Below are 16866 nucleotides of genomic sequence, written 5' to 3' on the forward strand. Positions count from 1 at the left end.
AATAGAGCATCTCACACACACACACACACGCGCGCGGCGTCTAATTGCGGATTAGAGGAGGACGTGGTGGAGGTGGGGTGATCCAGAGGAGGAGAAGGAGGGGGGAGGACAACAAGGAAGGCAAGGAGACGCTCTTTATTATTGGGAGAGAAAACGAAGAAGGGGAGACGTGGGGGAGAGAGACACAGAGACACAGAGAGAGAAAGAGAGAGCGAGAGACCGGAGACGGCGCACACCGTGGCGGGGATACGAGCGAGGAGGAGGCGGACACTGACACCCGACAGCGGCGTCGCTCGGATGGTGGCGCAGCTCCGGACGCGACGATGCGGCCACACTGCTGGGTGATGGTCGCGCTGGCGGGGACCATGTCGTACTTCAGCCCGGAGAGAGCCCTCGGAGCCCCGCAGAGAGAAGGTGAGCCGGTGGTGGAGTGGAAGAAGAGGAGGGAGGGAGGGAGGGATGGAGGAAGGGGAGGAGGAGGTGGGGGGTTTGAAAACATGCCAGGGATGCTGGAGAAAGGACGAGAGAGCGGGGGGGATGTATAGTCAGTGTGCTGGCTTATGAACAGGCCTCTGTATTGTAAACAGTATGATCAGCGGGTTATTATTGCAGTACGTGTCTGACTTCATCCAAACAGGATCCGGGCTGTGTGTGTGTGATGCCTGCGAACCATATTTACATGCAGCGATCAAAATATTGTTGCTGTTTGGGATTACGGCCCCTTAAAATCGATGATGCTTTTGGCGGAAACAGCATTTATAACCCGACATATTACATCTATAAATAACCTGCAGATTATAAAGACCGCCTGACGTGTTTCAGAGATGATATTATTTTCCACACATGGCTCCTTCCTCCAAATGTGCCAGTGTGCGTGTGTGTGTGTGTGTGTGTATGTGTGTGCGCGCGCGCGCGCGTGTGTGCTGTGTTTGTGTAATGTGTGCAGTCATTGTATAGGGGCGCATTGTTTTGATAGGAGACTGCTGGTGGAAAAGGCCCCTGTGTTAGATTCCTGTTTTACATGCAGTGTCTGTCTGGACATCTGTCTAGGGAAAGATGAAAGAATTACACTGCACAGGAATGGAGCATCAGGCTTTTGAGTCACCGCTCGTGTTTTTGATGACCTACACTCACAGGGGAGGATTGGGATTTCACTTGTTTTGCAGCAAAAATGATAAGAAAAATGGCAGAATCACAACATACGGTCTGACAATTATTTATCCTAACTGATTTTGAAATAACTCACTGGTAATTTCCTCAAATTCATTCGGCCTGATTTTCTACCTGAGTATCTTACATCCATAGGTGGTGTATATATGCTAAACACACCCCCGGTTATACATTTGCTCTCGTGTGGAATAAGTGAAAGCTGATGTCTTTATGTGTTTGTTCAAGGTTTTGTAAGATTTGGCAGAGAAAAGGGGAGAAGAGCCAAACGTGTTAATCACACTGGACCTTACAAATAAACATCATTTAACAGCTTAGACCTAAACTTTAAATGTTAAATCCTATTTTAACTGTATTTACCCAACAACTGAATGATTATGTGCTTTGCAATTAAGGTATAACGTGTTGACATCATGGTTGCCCAGTGAATGAATGTGTTTGGGGAGTTTGTATGAGCAGTTTGAGACATTATTAGATAGAAATGACCAAATATCATCCCCATGATGTCACAGAAAATGTTTTTTTTGAATGTTCAGGACACCCTCTGGGTATTCCAAGGTGTCATTGTTCCTACAGCTTTGTCTACAGTATTGAAATGCAGCCTTTAGGTCACACTTGAAGGGTCTTTAACCACCCTCCCCTGCCCCTTTTCTTCTACAGATGGTTCACTTCTCACAATCGACCATGTTGAGGTACAAATCTCAAAATGCCCCGATCCCTCCCTCTCTCACCTGAGTAAACCTTCCTGATTTCAGTAATTCTTTTCCAGTTTCCACCCCTTCCCAGTTAGCGCTCCTCTTACCTAAATGACAGCTCCAGGCACTCCCCTCCCCCCTCTCTCTCCCCCCTGCTTTTTAACTGTGTTTTCCTGAGTGGAATGCCATTTCTGATACTTCTCCCCTCCCTGTGCTTTGACCTTACTGGAATGGTATTCTCTCTCTTCTCTCTCTCTCTCTCTCTCCCACTTTCAAACTTTTAATTCAAGTCTCTCTGTTTCTTTTTATGGATTCAGAAAATGTTTTTGTTGTCTTTTTCTGCTTTTTCCCCCTGATACCAACTGTCCATTGGGGTTTCTCCACTGTATCCAAAACCTGCCACTAAGAAAACACTCCAATGGTTTCCCTCTAAACAAAACACCTAAGTAACAAGACTTTACTCTTTTCTCATCCAATGAAGTCTCTCTTCCTTCTCACTGATCCACCTCACAGTGTGTCCCCCTTATAGAAGCACAAGCTCCCTGAATAGAAGTATTAAATCCTTTCCTCCCTTGTATTTCTGCCTCTCTCCCCCTTCCCTCCACCTGCCTCTCAGTCTCTCAGTCCAGGGTCGCGTCCCTCTCTCCTCCACCCTACGTCGTCATTCTCATCTCTTGCTCGGGGCTTGTGTCTTTTGTTCTGCTGCTCCTCACCTGCCTGTGCTGTAAGAGAGGAGGCGTGGGATTCAATGTAAGTCTTCAACATGTAAGAGATTTATTCACCTCTCTGATTTTAGTCTCCTCACACCATTTGCATGCCTGTGCGGTTTCCCATATAAGCTTGAGTGCAGCGTAAAGAATAGTGGGATTAACTGCAGCTGTCTGAAGTTATGTGGAAGAGGATTTGGCATGGACATGAAAACAGACTCCCTGATAAACACAAGTCAATGATTCCAACTTAATGAGGCAGAAATGGCCAATAATCATGTCTCATTCTAATCTTAAATAAGCCTCCCAGTGTTGACCTGACAGTGTTGTTGTTTAGCATGCAGACAGGGTGTCATTAGTTCAGAATGACTGCGCTCTCCTTGTCTGCCCTTGATGCTTACTGCTAAATTCAAGTGTGTTGTTTAGCATAACACTGTTGATTATTTTTTAATTTCACTGTGATTTCTCTGCGTCTCCCTCGCCGCTGCGGGTCAAGCAGGAGTTTGACAATGCCGACGGGGAGGAGTGCTCAGGGGGCTCCAGTCCCATCCAGGAGGACAGCCTTTCCTCCTGTCCCTCCCTCCCGGAGGTCTACACCCTGCCGGTCAGAGACAGGCACAGCTGCGGCGTCTCACAGGATGGAAGTAAGAACCCACTGTCCACATGAGACGATAATTAATTGCACAGCCGTAAAAAACTTTATCTTCATTATGGCCAGTTCTTAAAGCCGCACTCTGCTGCTTATGTATTCTGCTGTACTTCCTCTGGGCTTGTTGTCTGAATCGCCAATGTGGATCCATTAAAAGTATTAAGCCAAGTAGCAGTTGGACTCTCTGCTGAAGTTGGGTGGATTGGAAACTGTGAACCTATAAAGCTCAGTGTCAGTGCACCAAGTTGGCCATTCGGCTGATTTGATTTGATTTGCCGATTTGTTGTTATTTGATTTGTTGTTTTCATGGAAAATTCAACAGGTTAACTTTACAGAATCAGAGAAAACATTTTGTATAGGTGCTTCATGGAACAGACACTTCATTAAGACAGACTTAGCTCATTTTACCGGTATAGTTAAGGGGTTAAACTGGATTCTATCCTCCTTTAACTTTGTTTTGCTTTGTACATGGAGTGAACTCCTGGTTTGGCTCAACACACACAAATGTGCACCATCTCTCTCCATCATCTAGCTTTCCTCACACACAGATAAAAGAAGGCTTTCTGGATAGTTTTAACCCAATTACAGTAATTGGATGAGTTTAATGAATGCTCAGCAGGCTATCAAGCAACTCTTCATCAAGTCACAAGAACTAATGAGTGTGGAGGACTGAAATAGAGCCTGGAAGTGGGAACTACACATTTCAACTTGACTTGTATTGAAACTGAATTGGAAATGATCTTTTTACCTGAAAATAATGTCAAACAATAAGTTGATTTGACAACATTCCAGTGTGGATATTAGTAGATGGAGTTTTGTCAGGATGTTAGTTATTCTCTCATGTTTGAGTCGCTGCACAGTGCAACATATGTGATGTAAGAAATGTACCTGTAACCCTGCGAGGAAGTGTAAATAATGTATTGCCATGATTTTTGTCCCTTTATTCTGTTTAGATGATTTATGTCCAAACTACAAAAGAGCCTGTTTGACTTACGTCCCCTTTTCAACTCTTTTGCCTTTGCAGATTCTAAGTCTCAGTGTTTCAAAAGACACACGTTAAACTATCTACAGGAGATAGGAAATGGCTGGTTTGGAAAGGTGAGACGATACGCTTCTGCATTCAGATAACATAACGTGCTTGATTTGACGTAGTATATGAAGAGACGTGTCCCTCACGTAGTCCTACCTTAGAGCATTTGTTTCATTGCTGCACTCTGTCTCCGTCTCCGTCTCCTGGGCACTGCTCCATGTTATTGATCTCTCTCCTAGGTGATCCTGGCTGAGGTGCTGTGTGACTGCAGCTCCTCTCAGGCTGTGGTGAAGGAACTGCGTGTCAGTGCCAGTCCTCTGGAGCAGAGGAAGTTCTTGGCCGAGTCCGAGCCGTACAGGTAGGAGACACGACGGGGGACACGAGCTGCCATTTTGTGTCTGTTGAACATTATTAAGATCTTGTGGGAAGTTTTGTTGGGGAATTCGGATGAGTGGCATTGCTGCCGGCAAATGCAATGAGTACAGATGAGTACTAGACTGACCCACTTAGTAGGAAGGAATCCAAGAAGCATTTTGGCTGTCCCCTCTATTTCTCACACACACACACACACACACACTTGATTGCATCCTTCTGCACAGCCTTAGTTTGTACAAGGACAAGCTGTCTCTTCTTTTTGATACGTCCAAAACCCATAGTACAAAGGGCCATAACCACACACACACACACACACACACACACACACACACACACACACACACACACACACATGCTGTCTCTTTTACACCTTGTTTCTCTTGATCTCTCTAAGGTACACACCGTCCACTTGTCCTGTTATCTTTCTCTCTTCTCACCTTTTCTGCCCCAGTTTTATATCTGATGCAAACACACACATGCACACACACACATGCACACACACACACACACACACACACACACACACACACACACACTCACACAACTGCAAACAATTACACAAAACACAAATTCTTTCTGTTTCCATTTCATTTACCAGCCTTCACTCAGGTTTTTCTATTCTTTGTTGCAGTGACTCACACAGTTCCCTCTCTCTGTCTCTGTCTGATACTTACTCTCTCCCTCTCCTCCCTCCCTTCCTCTCTCTCTCTCTCTGTGCATTCCCTTTCTCCCCTCAGGAGCCTTAAACATCCCAACATCCTTCAGTGTTTAGGGAAGTGCAATGAGAACATCCCTTTCCTCTTGGTTATGGAGTTCTGTCAACTGGTAAGCAGAAGGCAGCCGTCTGAACATCAGGGGGCAGACGGAGTAAAGAAAGATTTGAACTTTGAAGTTAAAAAGTCACCACTGCAAACACAGAAATGTGTGTCAGACCTTGTTTGGAAAATGCTGTTGGGATTTTTCAGACCGACAGATAGAGTAAATAACCTTTAGGACCCTTTCAGCTCTTTAAGTGAAAGAAAAAATACACTCTCTTACTGCTGCACCTATTTTGTTGCTGGCTTGCAGGTGTTGGTGGTTTAGTTACTTCAAAGTCCTGCTCCTGTTTGAGACGATTACACAATTCCAGATCACTGAAATCTGTTTTGAATCCGTCAGATTTGTTTGTTTTCCTTCCTTCTGCTTGCACCATCAGTGACTGGTTAAAAAAAAATGATATGACTGGACGAACACAGACACATTTAGATCAATCACAGCAACACTGCAAGAGAAACCAAACAACACTGGAGTCCTCCCAGACTCCTGTGATGCCGCACGATAAAGTCTCCCATCGCCCTCTCCTATGGGATATTTGTCATCATTTGATATACTTCTCTTTTTATTCCCTCGCCCTTCCTGGAGCCCAGTGACTATCACAAAGGCTGCCAGCTCATTACCAATTCCCTGGCGGCCCTTAAAGCCATGTGATGGAAAAACACCGAAAAGGGAACGTATTTATTGGCAAAGTCACAAATACCCTCTTTGCCTGTGCGGTGTTGCCTGCAAGTTTTTATTTGCAGTTTAGCAGCAGGCTACAAATGTAAAATACTTGTTCCACACACTTATGCACAACAAACTGGCAGCGACTTTGAGTCCATACTAAGTCAGAGGCTGAATTACTGCTGTGATGCCACTAGGGTGACCTGAAGAGGTACCTGCGAGCTCAGCGCAAATCGGATGGGATGACCCCTGACCTGCCGACCCGTGACCTGTTGACTCTGCAACGAATGGCTTTTGAGATCACCTCAGGCCTGCTGCATCTCCACGAAAACAACTACATCCACAGGTCAGTCAAGGTCACAGGTGTGCTCTCTGAACCGGATCCATCTGTGGTCCGGACCAGCGTGGGTGACTTTTGTGTTCCCTCTTACACAGTGATCTTGCATTAAGAAACTGCCTGCTGACCTCAGACCTCACTGTAAGGATAGGAGACTACGGCCTGTCACACAATCATTATAAGGTGAGGTTTGAGAATGAGAACTTTTGATGAGAATGTATTTGAGGTATCATCAGCATATCATTGAATATAGTTACATTTCTTCTTGGTATGTTTTTGTGAAGGAGGATTATTACTTAACTCCAGACAAGCTATGGATCCCATTACGATGGATCGCTCCTGAGCTGCTGGAGGAGTACAGAGGATCTCTCATAGTTACTGACCAAACAAAGAGCAGTAACTTGTGGTATGTTATAAAACCATTACAGCAGAATGTCTTTTTACTTTATTGTTCCTAAAAAGTTTCTCAGGCTTGACTGTTGCACAAAGTGTCACTATAAAAATACAATGATCTCTACCCCTCCCACTCCTCCTCTCTCTCGTCCTGCAGGTCCTTAGGTGTGGTTATATGGGAGCTGTTTGAGTTTGGCTCTCAGCCCCACAGACACCTGAGTGATGAAGAGGTGCTGACCTTTGTCATTAGGGAGCGACAGATCACTTTAGCCCAGCCCAGACTCAAACTCTCCCATGCAGACTACTGGTTGGTGACCACTCCTCCCCTAAGTGATCCTTGCAGAAGTAATGGTTATGTTAATGAAAGGGGATGATGCTATAATTGTGCCATAATCATGTCTCTCTTGCCTCAGGTATGAGATCATGCAGTCCTGCTGGCTACCGCCATCCCAGCGACCCTCTGTGGCTGAACTATTCCTTCTGCTGTCCTCCCTCTTGGCTGCTGAGCGAGGAATGACGAGAAGGAGTGTTGGTGAGGAGGATGAAGAGGACGAGGAGTATGAGGAGAGCAGAGGAAGGAGAGGAGAGAGTGAAGAGTCGTTTGAAAGACGCTGGGACTTGCTGCGTCCGCCTGCTTTCCAGGCTGCAGCAAATGAGCGGCACAGAGAGAGGGAGTACAGCAGGGACGACAGAGACAACTCCTACCCCCTGCTGGACCCTGTGGGGAACTGTATCACGCCGTCCTCATCTGAACTGGATGACATCCTGACAGTCACAGAGACCAGCAAAGGTTTGAACTTTGAGTATTTCTGGGAGAAGGCCCACGCAAGAAGAGGCTACAAACCTCTTCCGCCTCCTCAGCCAATTCCGACTGTGAACAATAACCACAGACAGTCACTGGACACTCCCACTGTTGTCCCGGTGATAAGTGCCCGTAGCCCTTCCCTTGCCAGTGAGTATTACATCCGATTAGAGGAGCACACACCCCAGGACAAGTCGCCAACACTTAAAGGGAAGGCAGAGCCCTGTTTTCGCTCTGACTCGATTTGCCCTGGAGACGTGGAGTTGGTGGAGATGCGTAGTGGAATGCTGGGGAAGGACCGCGTCCCCTATTGTTCCTCTGAAGGGTGTGGGGCTGCAGGACGCAGGGGGATCCAGACTGTTCGATCAAGTGAGGTGCAGGTCAAGGTGCCCAACATGGGTGTGGCAGAATTCAGAGACACTTCAAGCAGAGTAACTGACTTCTCAGTAGTCGATCTCGGGGACGACGATGAGGAGGAGAAGAAAAGGAGCAGCAGCGGTGACGCCTCAACGAGCACTCAAGCCCCAGTCCTCCCTCCGAAGCCTCGGTCTATGTCCATGTCATCAGCCACCCAGCACCACTCACGCCCTCTCCCTGCCCCTCCCATAGGATATCACAGAGGATTGCCTCACTACACCATCGGTGGAAAGATTGAGACGGACCCTCATCACATGAGCAGCTGCCCTCCCTCCGCTTTTGATCACCTGGGGCTCCATCGGTCCCGTCAGACTCTACCTCCATCCCCGTCCCTCTCCCCCTCCCTGCCGCCAGCGAGCCATCCCATTTACCCCCCACCTCAAATGTATCCTCCCCCTCTCCCTCCCCACTCGAAACCACAGAGAAGTTGCCCTAACTACAATACAGCTGACACTTACTCGAGATACAGCAAGACTCAGATGCAGAAATATAATAGAGACCCGCTATCCTGTGACTTGTCAGACAGAGAGAACAGTGCAAGGAATGTATCGTCATCGCACAACTCCAAGGTGTCGTCTCACTCGCGCGTAAAAGACTTTGACTCTCCTGTCCGTCGAGAAAACCCCCTGCGTCCCGTCTACCGTATTTTACCTCGCGTTCAGTCCACAAACCCCCAGATTGAAAGGCACTCATCGTCTAGTCCCACCTACTCAGACGAGGATGACTCTCCATTCATGTCCCCTGAGAGATCCAGTGTCAATGCTGATGTCCCTCACTCCAGTCTGTCTGAAGACGCAGACCCGGCCACCGCAGAGCTCTTTTGCAGGGGCATGAAAAGGACACAGTCACGTCTCGACACCATCCTACCTGCCATCTGGAGAGAAGATGCTGAACTTCAGGCAGATCGTGTGGCCGCTGCCAAGGAATCCCCCATGCATCTGTTTTTGACAGAGATATCCAGTGTGACAGAGTGCAATGAGTCCAAACCAGAGACAGTGTGGGAAGAAGAGAAGGAAGACACCTCGGATGGAGAGATATGGGGGAACTTTGTCCTACCCAGCCGGGGGATGAGGAGGTCCCAGTCACTGATCACAGAGCTGGGCTCAGCAGGACACTCATGGGGAGCGGAGACGCAAACAAACACGACAGGAACAGAGGAGGACAGTGCAGTCACGAAAGAATCATTCCAGAGGGACCTTTTCCTCACAGAGATAGACACAGGAAGGATAGAGGGAGATCTGAAGGGAGAGACAGAGGATGACCCAGTAAAATACCTCTATCCTGCAGGATCCAGGTTGCGGCCCTACGTCTGCGCCCCTGGCCTGCCCTCATACACCGAGGCTGAGGAGGCCTACTCAAAGGGTATGCGGAGGTCTCGCTCGCTCCTCTCTGAGATCTCCGTGGGGGCGCCGGAGTCTGAATTGGAGCGACCTGAGAAGGAGCCACAGAGAACAGAGATGACCAGAGAGGAGTTTCTGAAGGAGATCCAGTCAGCAGAAACCTTTCTGACTGAAATCATATCGAGACAAAATGCTTCAGCAACCAGCAAGGAGGAGGAGTCCGCGTACTCCCCCACTCCACTCTCCCCTGAGTATGAGTCCATATGTATCGACCCTAACTCCGCTCAGACCATCAGGTTTGAGTCAGAAAGCTCCGTACGAGCATCTAACAAAGGCAAAGAGGACGCACAAACTGAGGCCATCTATGCGCAGGTTACCAAGCGTGCCAAAAAGAGTGAGATAAAGGTCACCATGAGACCTGATATCCCCATCCTTCATATAGGAGCAAATAAACAATTGGCTAAAGAGGACAGCCAAGGTAGCGATGATTCACACACAACACAGGACACTGCTGACGCTGCACCCAACTCAGCTCCCCACTGCCAAGCTGCTGATTTTGTCTTTTCAGAAATCATGCCTAAAAACGGCTTTCTACACGACCAAACGCTCACGACATGTCAGAAGGAGGAAGAGGACTGTGCAGCTGGCCCCGCCTTACCTGCCAGAGGAGAGCCAAGGGGGAGAGAACTTTCACAACATGCCTCTGTGAATTCTACTGAGAGTGCTGCAGAATCATTCAACAATGTGCTACTACAAGAGGACAAATCACTCATGACAAGAGAAACGAAGAGTCAAAGGGCTCCTGCTGTGGGGAACGGTGAGATGATGAGAGAGGAACGCAGCCCTGAGAGAGGAGGTCAAACATGTGGAAGGACTGACACCATATCATGTGATCTGATTTCTGCAAATGATGCTGAAAACATCCAAGTGGGTGATTCAGAGAGCTCTAAGAGTTTATATTGCCAAAATAATGAAAGCATCCAGCAGAGTGAAAGAGACAATGCACAACGACACAATGACAGTGGTCAAGCAAACAGCTACTCGACTCAACAGGCACCCACTCCTGCTGCCACTCCAGGCACTCCAGACTGGGACCCATCCTCCGATATCTCACTGGTCACGCCTACAGACTCCGTCCTGTCGCCCATGACTTCCAGCTCGGCGGACGGCCTCACACCGAGCGATTCGTGGTCGGGAGGAGGAGGGGGAAGCAGTGGATGGAGGGCGCTGGGAAATGAGACGCCACATCGAGACTCTGCCTACTTCTCAGACAGTGAATGGGAGGGCGACGGGCTGAACAGGAGGAGCGGCGATGGAGTTAGTGTCTCCAGGCCTGGCAGCAGTCGGGGTGGGGACAGGGGGACACTGACGGGAATAGAGGAAAGAACTGAGGTTGAGGAGGAGGGGGAGACGGGCGGGAAAAGCCCCTTAAGAAACGATACAAACACTTTAGATAGCAGAGCCGTGACGGGAGAGATGACAGATATTGAGACGGTTATGTATGAAAATGCTCCTAAGAATGACATCAGCAATCACCAAGATATTTTAGGCAACGGGCTACAATCTGCACAGAGAGACAGCAGAGAGACCAAGTCAGGGGTGCTCTCTGGTGATCCTCATGCTAAGGACTGTGCCGACTTGATCGATAAGTTGTTCTCAAAATTAGACGAGGAGCCACTGAAAGGTCTCCCAAACCGCGATGGATTTCCGATAGATAACCACTACACAGACGGCATCCTGTCCCAAATGACCGAATATCACGACTCTGACGACAAAAACCTTGATCTACATTCCAAGAGTGTCGCTGAGGAAGAGAGTTTGATCAAGTCTCTGTCCGGGAGTCAGTCCGATGATTCCATATTGAGACCAGGTAACCAAGGGAACACAGAGACACACAATGATCTCTCTGAACAAAACGCCCAGTTTGACAACAGAGAGTCCAGGTTATACAAAGTGTACGGAGTTCAAACCAGCGATGACACACTTTGCAATAATACACAATCTATAGTGGAGTCAAGTGGTGGACAGTCTGTGGACGATAAAGCGAGTGATCTGACATGTTCCTCTTGGGTGGAAGAGGGTGCGGACGAGCCTGAGCGACATGAAGAGGGCTTATATATGCAGCACACAGACCAGAATGAGCTGGGCCTGAGAAACCTGCACTACACCGAGGACAGAGAGGACACAAAACCAGAGGTCGCAACAGATACTGACAAGCAACTGGCCGCTGCAGAGCTGAGCAATGCCACCACGGAAAAGTCACCCCAGAGAGAGGGAGAGAGTACAGACGGGAAGATGGCGTCTGCTAACGGTGTGGATGAAGACTCCTCTGAGGATCTGACAACAAAAAATATATGGGACACTCTTGAGGAGGGAGAAGAGAGAAGAGACGGTGCGGTGAACAAAGAATTTGATTGCCACCGTTATACACAAAGGGACTTGCACATGTGGCCCCATGAAAACGATCAGTGGGCATCGCCAGAGAAGAGGCACAAGGAGATTGACCTTGGATCTGAATTCTTGTCTGGCTTCAGTAATAAAGCCTGGGAAGTTAGGGAACAACTTGTGGTGGATCAAGAATTCTGGGAGACTGAAGAAAACAATGAACTAGCAGGAAGTGAACCTCACCCTGCTGTCTTAGAGGGCTGTGAAGAAACATGGAATGATGAAATGCAGGGGCACGCTGGCCATCTTGGAGTCAAAGAAAAGTGTGATTCCAATAACATTGCCAACCAACAAGATGTTCCAGCTGCGGAAATCCAACAAGAGGAAAATGTTGAGAACTTCAAAGAAATCAACACAAACAATTTCGACACAGAACTGAAAAAAGAAAAGTTGGACACTGGGGTTGAGAACATAGAAATCCCAGAGCAAGAAACCTCGGCACAAGGAGCGAAGCATGTTTCATCACGCACAGCAATAGTCAGGGAAGATCAGATAGACCCTGTAGTGGAGGAGGAGAATCAGAACTTTAACAAATGGTCACAGAATCACGTCTGCACACTCGAGACGGAGGAGCTGCCAGCTGAGCATGTAAGTGAAGAAACAGATGTAGAGTTAGAGAGCTGCGTCAGTCGCACTTTAGAGAATGAAACATCCAATGTATCAATTTGCATCCCTCAAGCTCCTCACGAGAACCTTTCAGACCTCCAGAATGTTGAATCAGCCGTAGACTCAGAGACAGAAATGGGTCCATGGCTTGCCGGGCCGAACGTAGAGGCAAGAATGAGCACTGTGAACATGGAGGAGGATTCTAGAGACATCTCCCTTCCATTCAATTCCACATCTTCTCCTGGTGACATTGGTTTTGGGATGCAGGAGGAGACAGATCCATCTTACCCACAGATAGACAACTTCAGCTCGGTAGATTTTCCAAGTCCGCCACCAAGCATAGACCTCGATGTGCAAGATGATAAACTTGAGAGTTTAGACGACTCTTTCCCAAGTCCTCCGCCGTCAGTTACAGAAGCAGAGGACTTTATTAGTCACATTAATCTGGAAGACTTTATTGCTGGCACTGAGACAGAGCCGTATATCTCTCCAGCTCACAGCCCAGCCTTCTGCGAGCCTCCACTGCAAGAGGTCCCACCTGCTGCAACCCAGAGTAAAGGGATCTCAGCCAATCTAAACCTCTCTTCTGTGCTTATAACACTGGACAGTGAGAGTGACCTTACAACTAACACAGGAAATCAGGATCACCAAAATGATCTTTTCCAGAAAACACCAACTGCCAGCCCGTCTTTGCCCCAACAACCCCTCCAAGCTCTCCCAGAACTATTGATCTCTGAGTGGAAAGATTTAGATGAGGAGGCCCTAGAGGATTTTGAAAAACTAGAAAAACTGTGCTGCATATCTGGGGATGAAGGAGACACACTAGGAGACCTTTTCCTGGACAACCTAGAACTCTTGGAGTCTTTCAAGAAAACACCTGATCAGAAACCAAGCAGTGGTGGTGATACTAAGATTGAAGACACACAGAGCTCCTCTTCTGACGGGGACAAGTTCAATTTGACAGAGGGCCTTGATGGGAGCTTTGATAACTCTGATAAGCTGGCTGAGTCGGCACCACATGTTGGCCAAGATTCAGAAATCAAGCTGTCACCTCAAGAGGAAACACATGACATGCAGAGCCACACGTCTGAGGTGCAGGACCAGGGATCTCTGTCAAAGATGACGACTAAGAATGGCCTCATGATGCAGGTATGTGTGTGTGTATGTTAACTTCTTGATTTATATTTGGCAGAATTGTTCTTTATTGTGTCCTTTTGTTGCTTCAGGTGTGTGAGGAAAGGTTGCAGTTCTCCCTCAGCGAAAACGTTCAAACAAACGTCCTCTGGGGCTCGACTGTCAAAGACACTGTGACGCTTCGGCCCTGGGGGGAAGAACTCAGAGACAGCCAAGATGAGCCGCTCACTGTGAACGACGGGAAAGAATATGAGAGGTGGGATGCTGACTCCACATAATAAAAAAGAATATTTTGAAAGATTCATTTCTTTCATGTGTAAAACTTTGTTTTGTGCTGCAGTCATGAGGAGCAGGAAGTCGCCCCCAGCCCTCAGGCCTACAATGAGTCTGACGAAACTAAAACTGAGCCACTTACTGTGATCGAGCAACCTGAGTTTACAGCCCCTCAGCCACCTGCTAACCAGGCCATGAAAGGTATCTTCATCTTGATGCTGGTTGTCACTCAGGAGTCACTATTACTGAGATTATACATGGCATGTACTTCTATATTGCTTATTATATGCAGATGGGTAAACAATCTCTTCCCTGCTCTCATTTTCACAGCAAAACTTGCCCGTCTGTCTCTGGCACTCCCTCCTCTGGCTTTGACTCTTCCCCTGCCCACTGCCAAAGGAGGATTCGGTGATGGGGGCATCGGAGGTCGGATCGGAAGACGCAGAGGTCTGTCATCGGGAAGTGACCCAGACGATGAGGAGGAAGACGAGCAGGAGGACGAGAGTTCGCGAAGGGTGATTGTGGTCACAGAGACGGATGTTGACAAACGCGTCGGCCTGAGGAGTCTGCTGAAGTCGCCCAAGGAACCGACGGACAGAGAAAGGGACAGAGGAAGAAATGTGTCATTTTTTGATGATGTCACCGTCTATCTATTTGATCAGGTATATTCCACACATTCACATGAGTTTAGTAGCAGCTCATATGCGATGGAATAAAAATGGTCTGACATTTCTCTTTCTGTTTCTTGCTACAGGAAACCCCAACAAATGAGCTGGGCACTTCAGCTCCTACTAGCCCAGCCCCAGTGTCTGTCAAAAGCACCAAGTTGGATTTACATGGTAAATTCATTAACTTCCCTTCCTGATCAAACACACAAGATGAGGGTGACATTTTTAGAGCGTGCATCTGCCTGGTTTGCCTTCTTGGATGATCGGATTGTTCTTTGAGCCCGTGAATGACGTGATAAAACCTGACAGCCCCGACCTGTACCCACACAACAAAAGAGCACCCTGAGCTCACCCATCCCCTCTCCAGATATGCAGCCAGGATTAATCTTATGTAATTATCCCTCCTACACTCTGACATGTAGCACAGGGGGAGACATAAATCCTCTACTCAAGCAAGCAAGCCTGCATGCTCGAGTGGTGTTTCCCAACACGTTTTACCCAGGTCTCTTGACTTCCACTCTCCACCTCATACACTGATTGCTTCATTTCACTGATTAATGATGGTTTGTGCTCGAAAATCCCTCTGGGCTGTGCAAATACAGAAATGCACTAACACCAGATTTAGATGCTCTCATGATGCTTTAGAGCCTTTACAGATGAACACTTGAAAGAATGTTATTTTTAACTGGAAAATACAATAGTTTGCACTGCTGTAACTTGCATATAAATATAGATGAAGAAAGGAATTTGTTTCCTCTGTTGTGTTTAGTACTTCTTGTCCAAGTGTTGATGTTTTTAATGTTAGGAGTGTTACAATAGTGCTGACTTTATTTGTCTTTGTCTTAGGGGCACACATCAAAAGCAAAGATTCAAAACGGAAAGAGGACTTGTCAATCAAACCAAGGTCGCCCATGGGGACCAATCCAGTGACACCTTCGCGTTTTACTGTCAGCCCTGCTGATGACTCCCACTTGGTGTGATGTCATCATGGGAACCATTAGAGCTGAACCGGCCACTCACTCAGAGGCTATTTTTTTTATTGAATAGGCAACTGAAAGAAAAGACTCCCGTTCTAAAAGCTGGACACATTCCAGGTTTTACCAGCAGCAGGACTTTGTATGACAGGGGTGGTCGAGCTCCTATTTGCCACTGTTTACAGAGTTTATTCATAGCCTTTGGCTACAAAAATCTTAAGAAGAGGCAGCATATGCCAGGGGATGAGGAGCCTGGAGCTTTGTAAAATCTGAAACAGATTTGACAGCTATGCAGTGGGAGTCTTGCTGTGTACCAGCTTACCTTCTCGTTTCTGCTTCATTCTGTTGTATTTCTCCCCTGGTGTGTGGGGAATGCACTTTCTTTAGTCATTCGTTTGTCTATGTAAACACTTGGATTCCTGTCCTCTCTTTATTAAAATGTTTTTCATTGCAGTCAGTTATTCTTGTAGGCAGCAGTTTGGAAGAGAAATAGCTTGACTCCTGTATTTGAGAATACTCAACATTTGTACAAATATTGTAATACAAGTGTATACAATATCATTTTAGAGCTGTTTGATTTTAGATGTATTCTTAGACTGCACGAAAAAATGAAACAAGCTGTTTCTTCATACTTTAGTTCTAAAAATCTGTTTCCTACTTGATTATTGATTTATATATTTTGTTTATTAATTTAAAAAATACCATGTATTTATTTATGTATTTATTATTTACTTATTAGTATTCAATTAGCATAAATTGATTTTCATTTGTTTGGGACAAGATGCATCCAGGTTATATCCTCTCCAGCTCTTCATATCAAATAAATTATTTTCCCACGTTTTAACGTCTTAATTGCTGAAAAAAAAAAGTATTTTGTATAATTTTACTTGTTAATATATGCCGATCTGTATGGAGCTTTGTCCTGTAATGCTTCCTTATTTTCTAATGTCTATGAATTCTTAGCTGTCATGTCATTCTTTTACGTTGTTTAATGACAGTTAATGTAGCTTAGCATGAAAAATGGACGCCTTTCATTTGTAAATATCTCCATTTGTTTGTGTATCTGTTAATTTATCTAATTTTCTTATATCAGTCCATCATGCAGTCGAGGTCCAATTAGTCCATTTGTTTAGTCTGTTTAAATGTTGGGTTAATACCTGTATTCTTTAAAGAATTGCTTTCAAGGGATACTGTATAAACAAGAAGAAATAAAAAAAACAAAAAACAATAAGTGAGGCTCTTACTCAGGGGTGGGCAATTGTTTTTGCTCAGGGCGCCACATTTACTTTAGAGGGGTCAACAGGGGGTCCGTGGAGGTACTGCAGGGGGGGGTCGTGAAATTTTAGGTTGATAATAGAATTTTTTTGTAAACCAA

The 16866-nt window shown here is 46.6% G+C and overlaps 2 protein-coding genes across 2 annotated transcripts; both read left to right on the forward strand.

Annotated features, from left to right (window-relative positions):
- The first annotated feature begins 323 nt into the window (after positions 1 to 323).
- Positions 324 to 10100, forward strand: lmtk3 (lemur tyrosine kinase 3). The gene is made up of 12 exons (XM_076154629.1): positions 324 to 414; positions 2479 to 2612; positions 3069 to 3195; positions 4243 to 4316; positions 4488 to 4606; positions 5361 to 5448; positions 6300 to 6448; positions 6538 to 6622; positions 6724 to 6845; positions 6990 to 7139; positions 7246 to 9763; positions 9960 to 10100. Exons 1-12 carry the CDS (start codon positions 324 to 326, stop codon positions 10098 to 10100), a joined length of 3798 nt encoding a protein of 1265 aa, XP_076010744.1.
- On the forward strand, positions 9998 to 16618 carry LOC143003941 (uncharacterized). Its single transcript, XM_076154745.1, has 6 exons — positions 9998 to 13591; positions 13669 to 13832; positions 13917 to 14050; positions 14180 to 14511; positions 14604 to 14688; positions 15364 to 16618. The coding sequence occupies exons 1-6, from the start codon at positions 10163 to 10165 to the stop codon at positions 15495 to 15497; spliced, it is 4278 nt and encodes a 1425-aa protein (XP_076010860.1). The 5' UTR covers positions 9998 to 10162; the 3' UTR covers positions 15498 to 16618.
- The last annotated feature ends 248 nt before the right edge of the window (positions 16619 to 16866 follow it).

The sequence above is a fragment of the Genypterus blacodes genome, unplaced genomic scaffold, assembly GCF_046128005.1.
Source record: "Genypterus blacodes isolate CSIRO-AG114 ecotype Tasmania unplaced genomic scaffold, CSIRO-AGI_Gbla_v1 ptg000063l_1, whole genome shotgun sequence".
Lineage (NCBI taxonomy): Eukaryota > Metazoa > Chordata > Actinopteri > Ophidiiformes > Ophidiidae > Genypterus > Genypterus blacodes.

Coding starts and splice junctions, on each gene's coding strand:
- lmtk3 (XM_076154629.1), top strand. CDS start 324: ATGCGGCCACACTGCTGGGTGATGGTCGCGCTGGCGGGGACCATGTCG. Junction 5,449..6,299: donor TTATGGAGTTCTGTCAACTG/GTAAGCAGAAGG, acceptor TGATGCCACTAG/GGTGACCTGAAGAGGTACCT. Junction 6,623..6,723: donor TGTCACACAATCATTATAAG/GTGAGGTTTGAG, acceptor GTTTTTGTGAAG/GAGGATTATTACTTAACTCC.
- LOC143003941 (XM_076154745.1), top strand. CDS start 10,163: ATGACAAGAGAAACGAAGAGTCAAAGGGCTCCTGCTGTGGGGAACGGT. Junction 13,592..13,668: donor AGAATGGCCTCATGATGCAG/GTATGTGTGTGT, acceptor TTGTTGCTTCAG/GTGTGTGAGGAAAGGTTGCA. Junction 14,689..15,363: donor CACCAAGTTGGATTTACATG/GTAAATTCATTA, acceptor TCTTTGTCTTAG/GGGCACACATCAAAAGCAAA.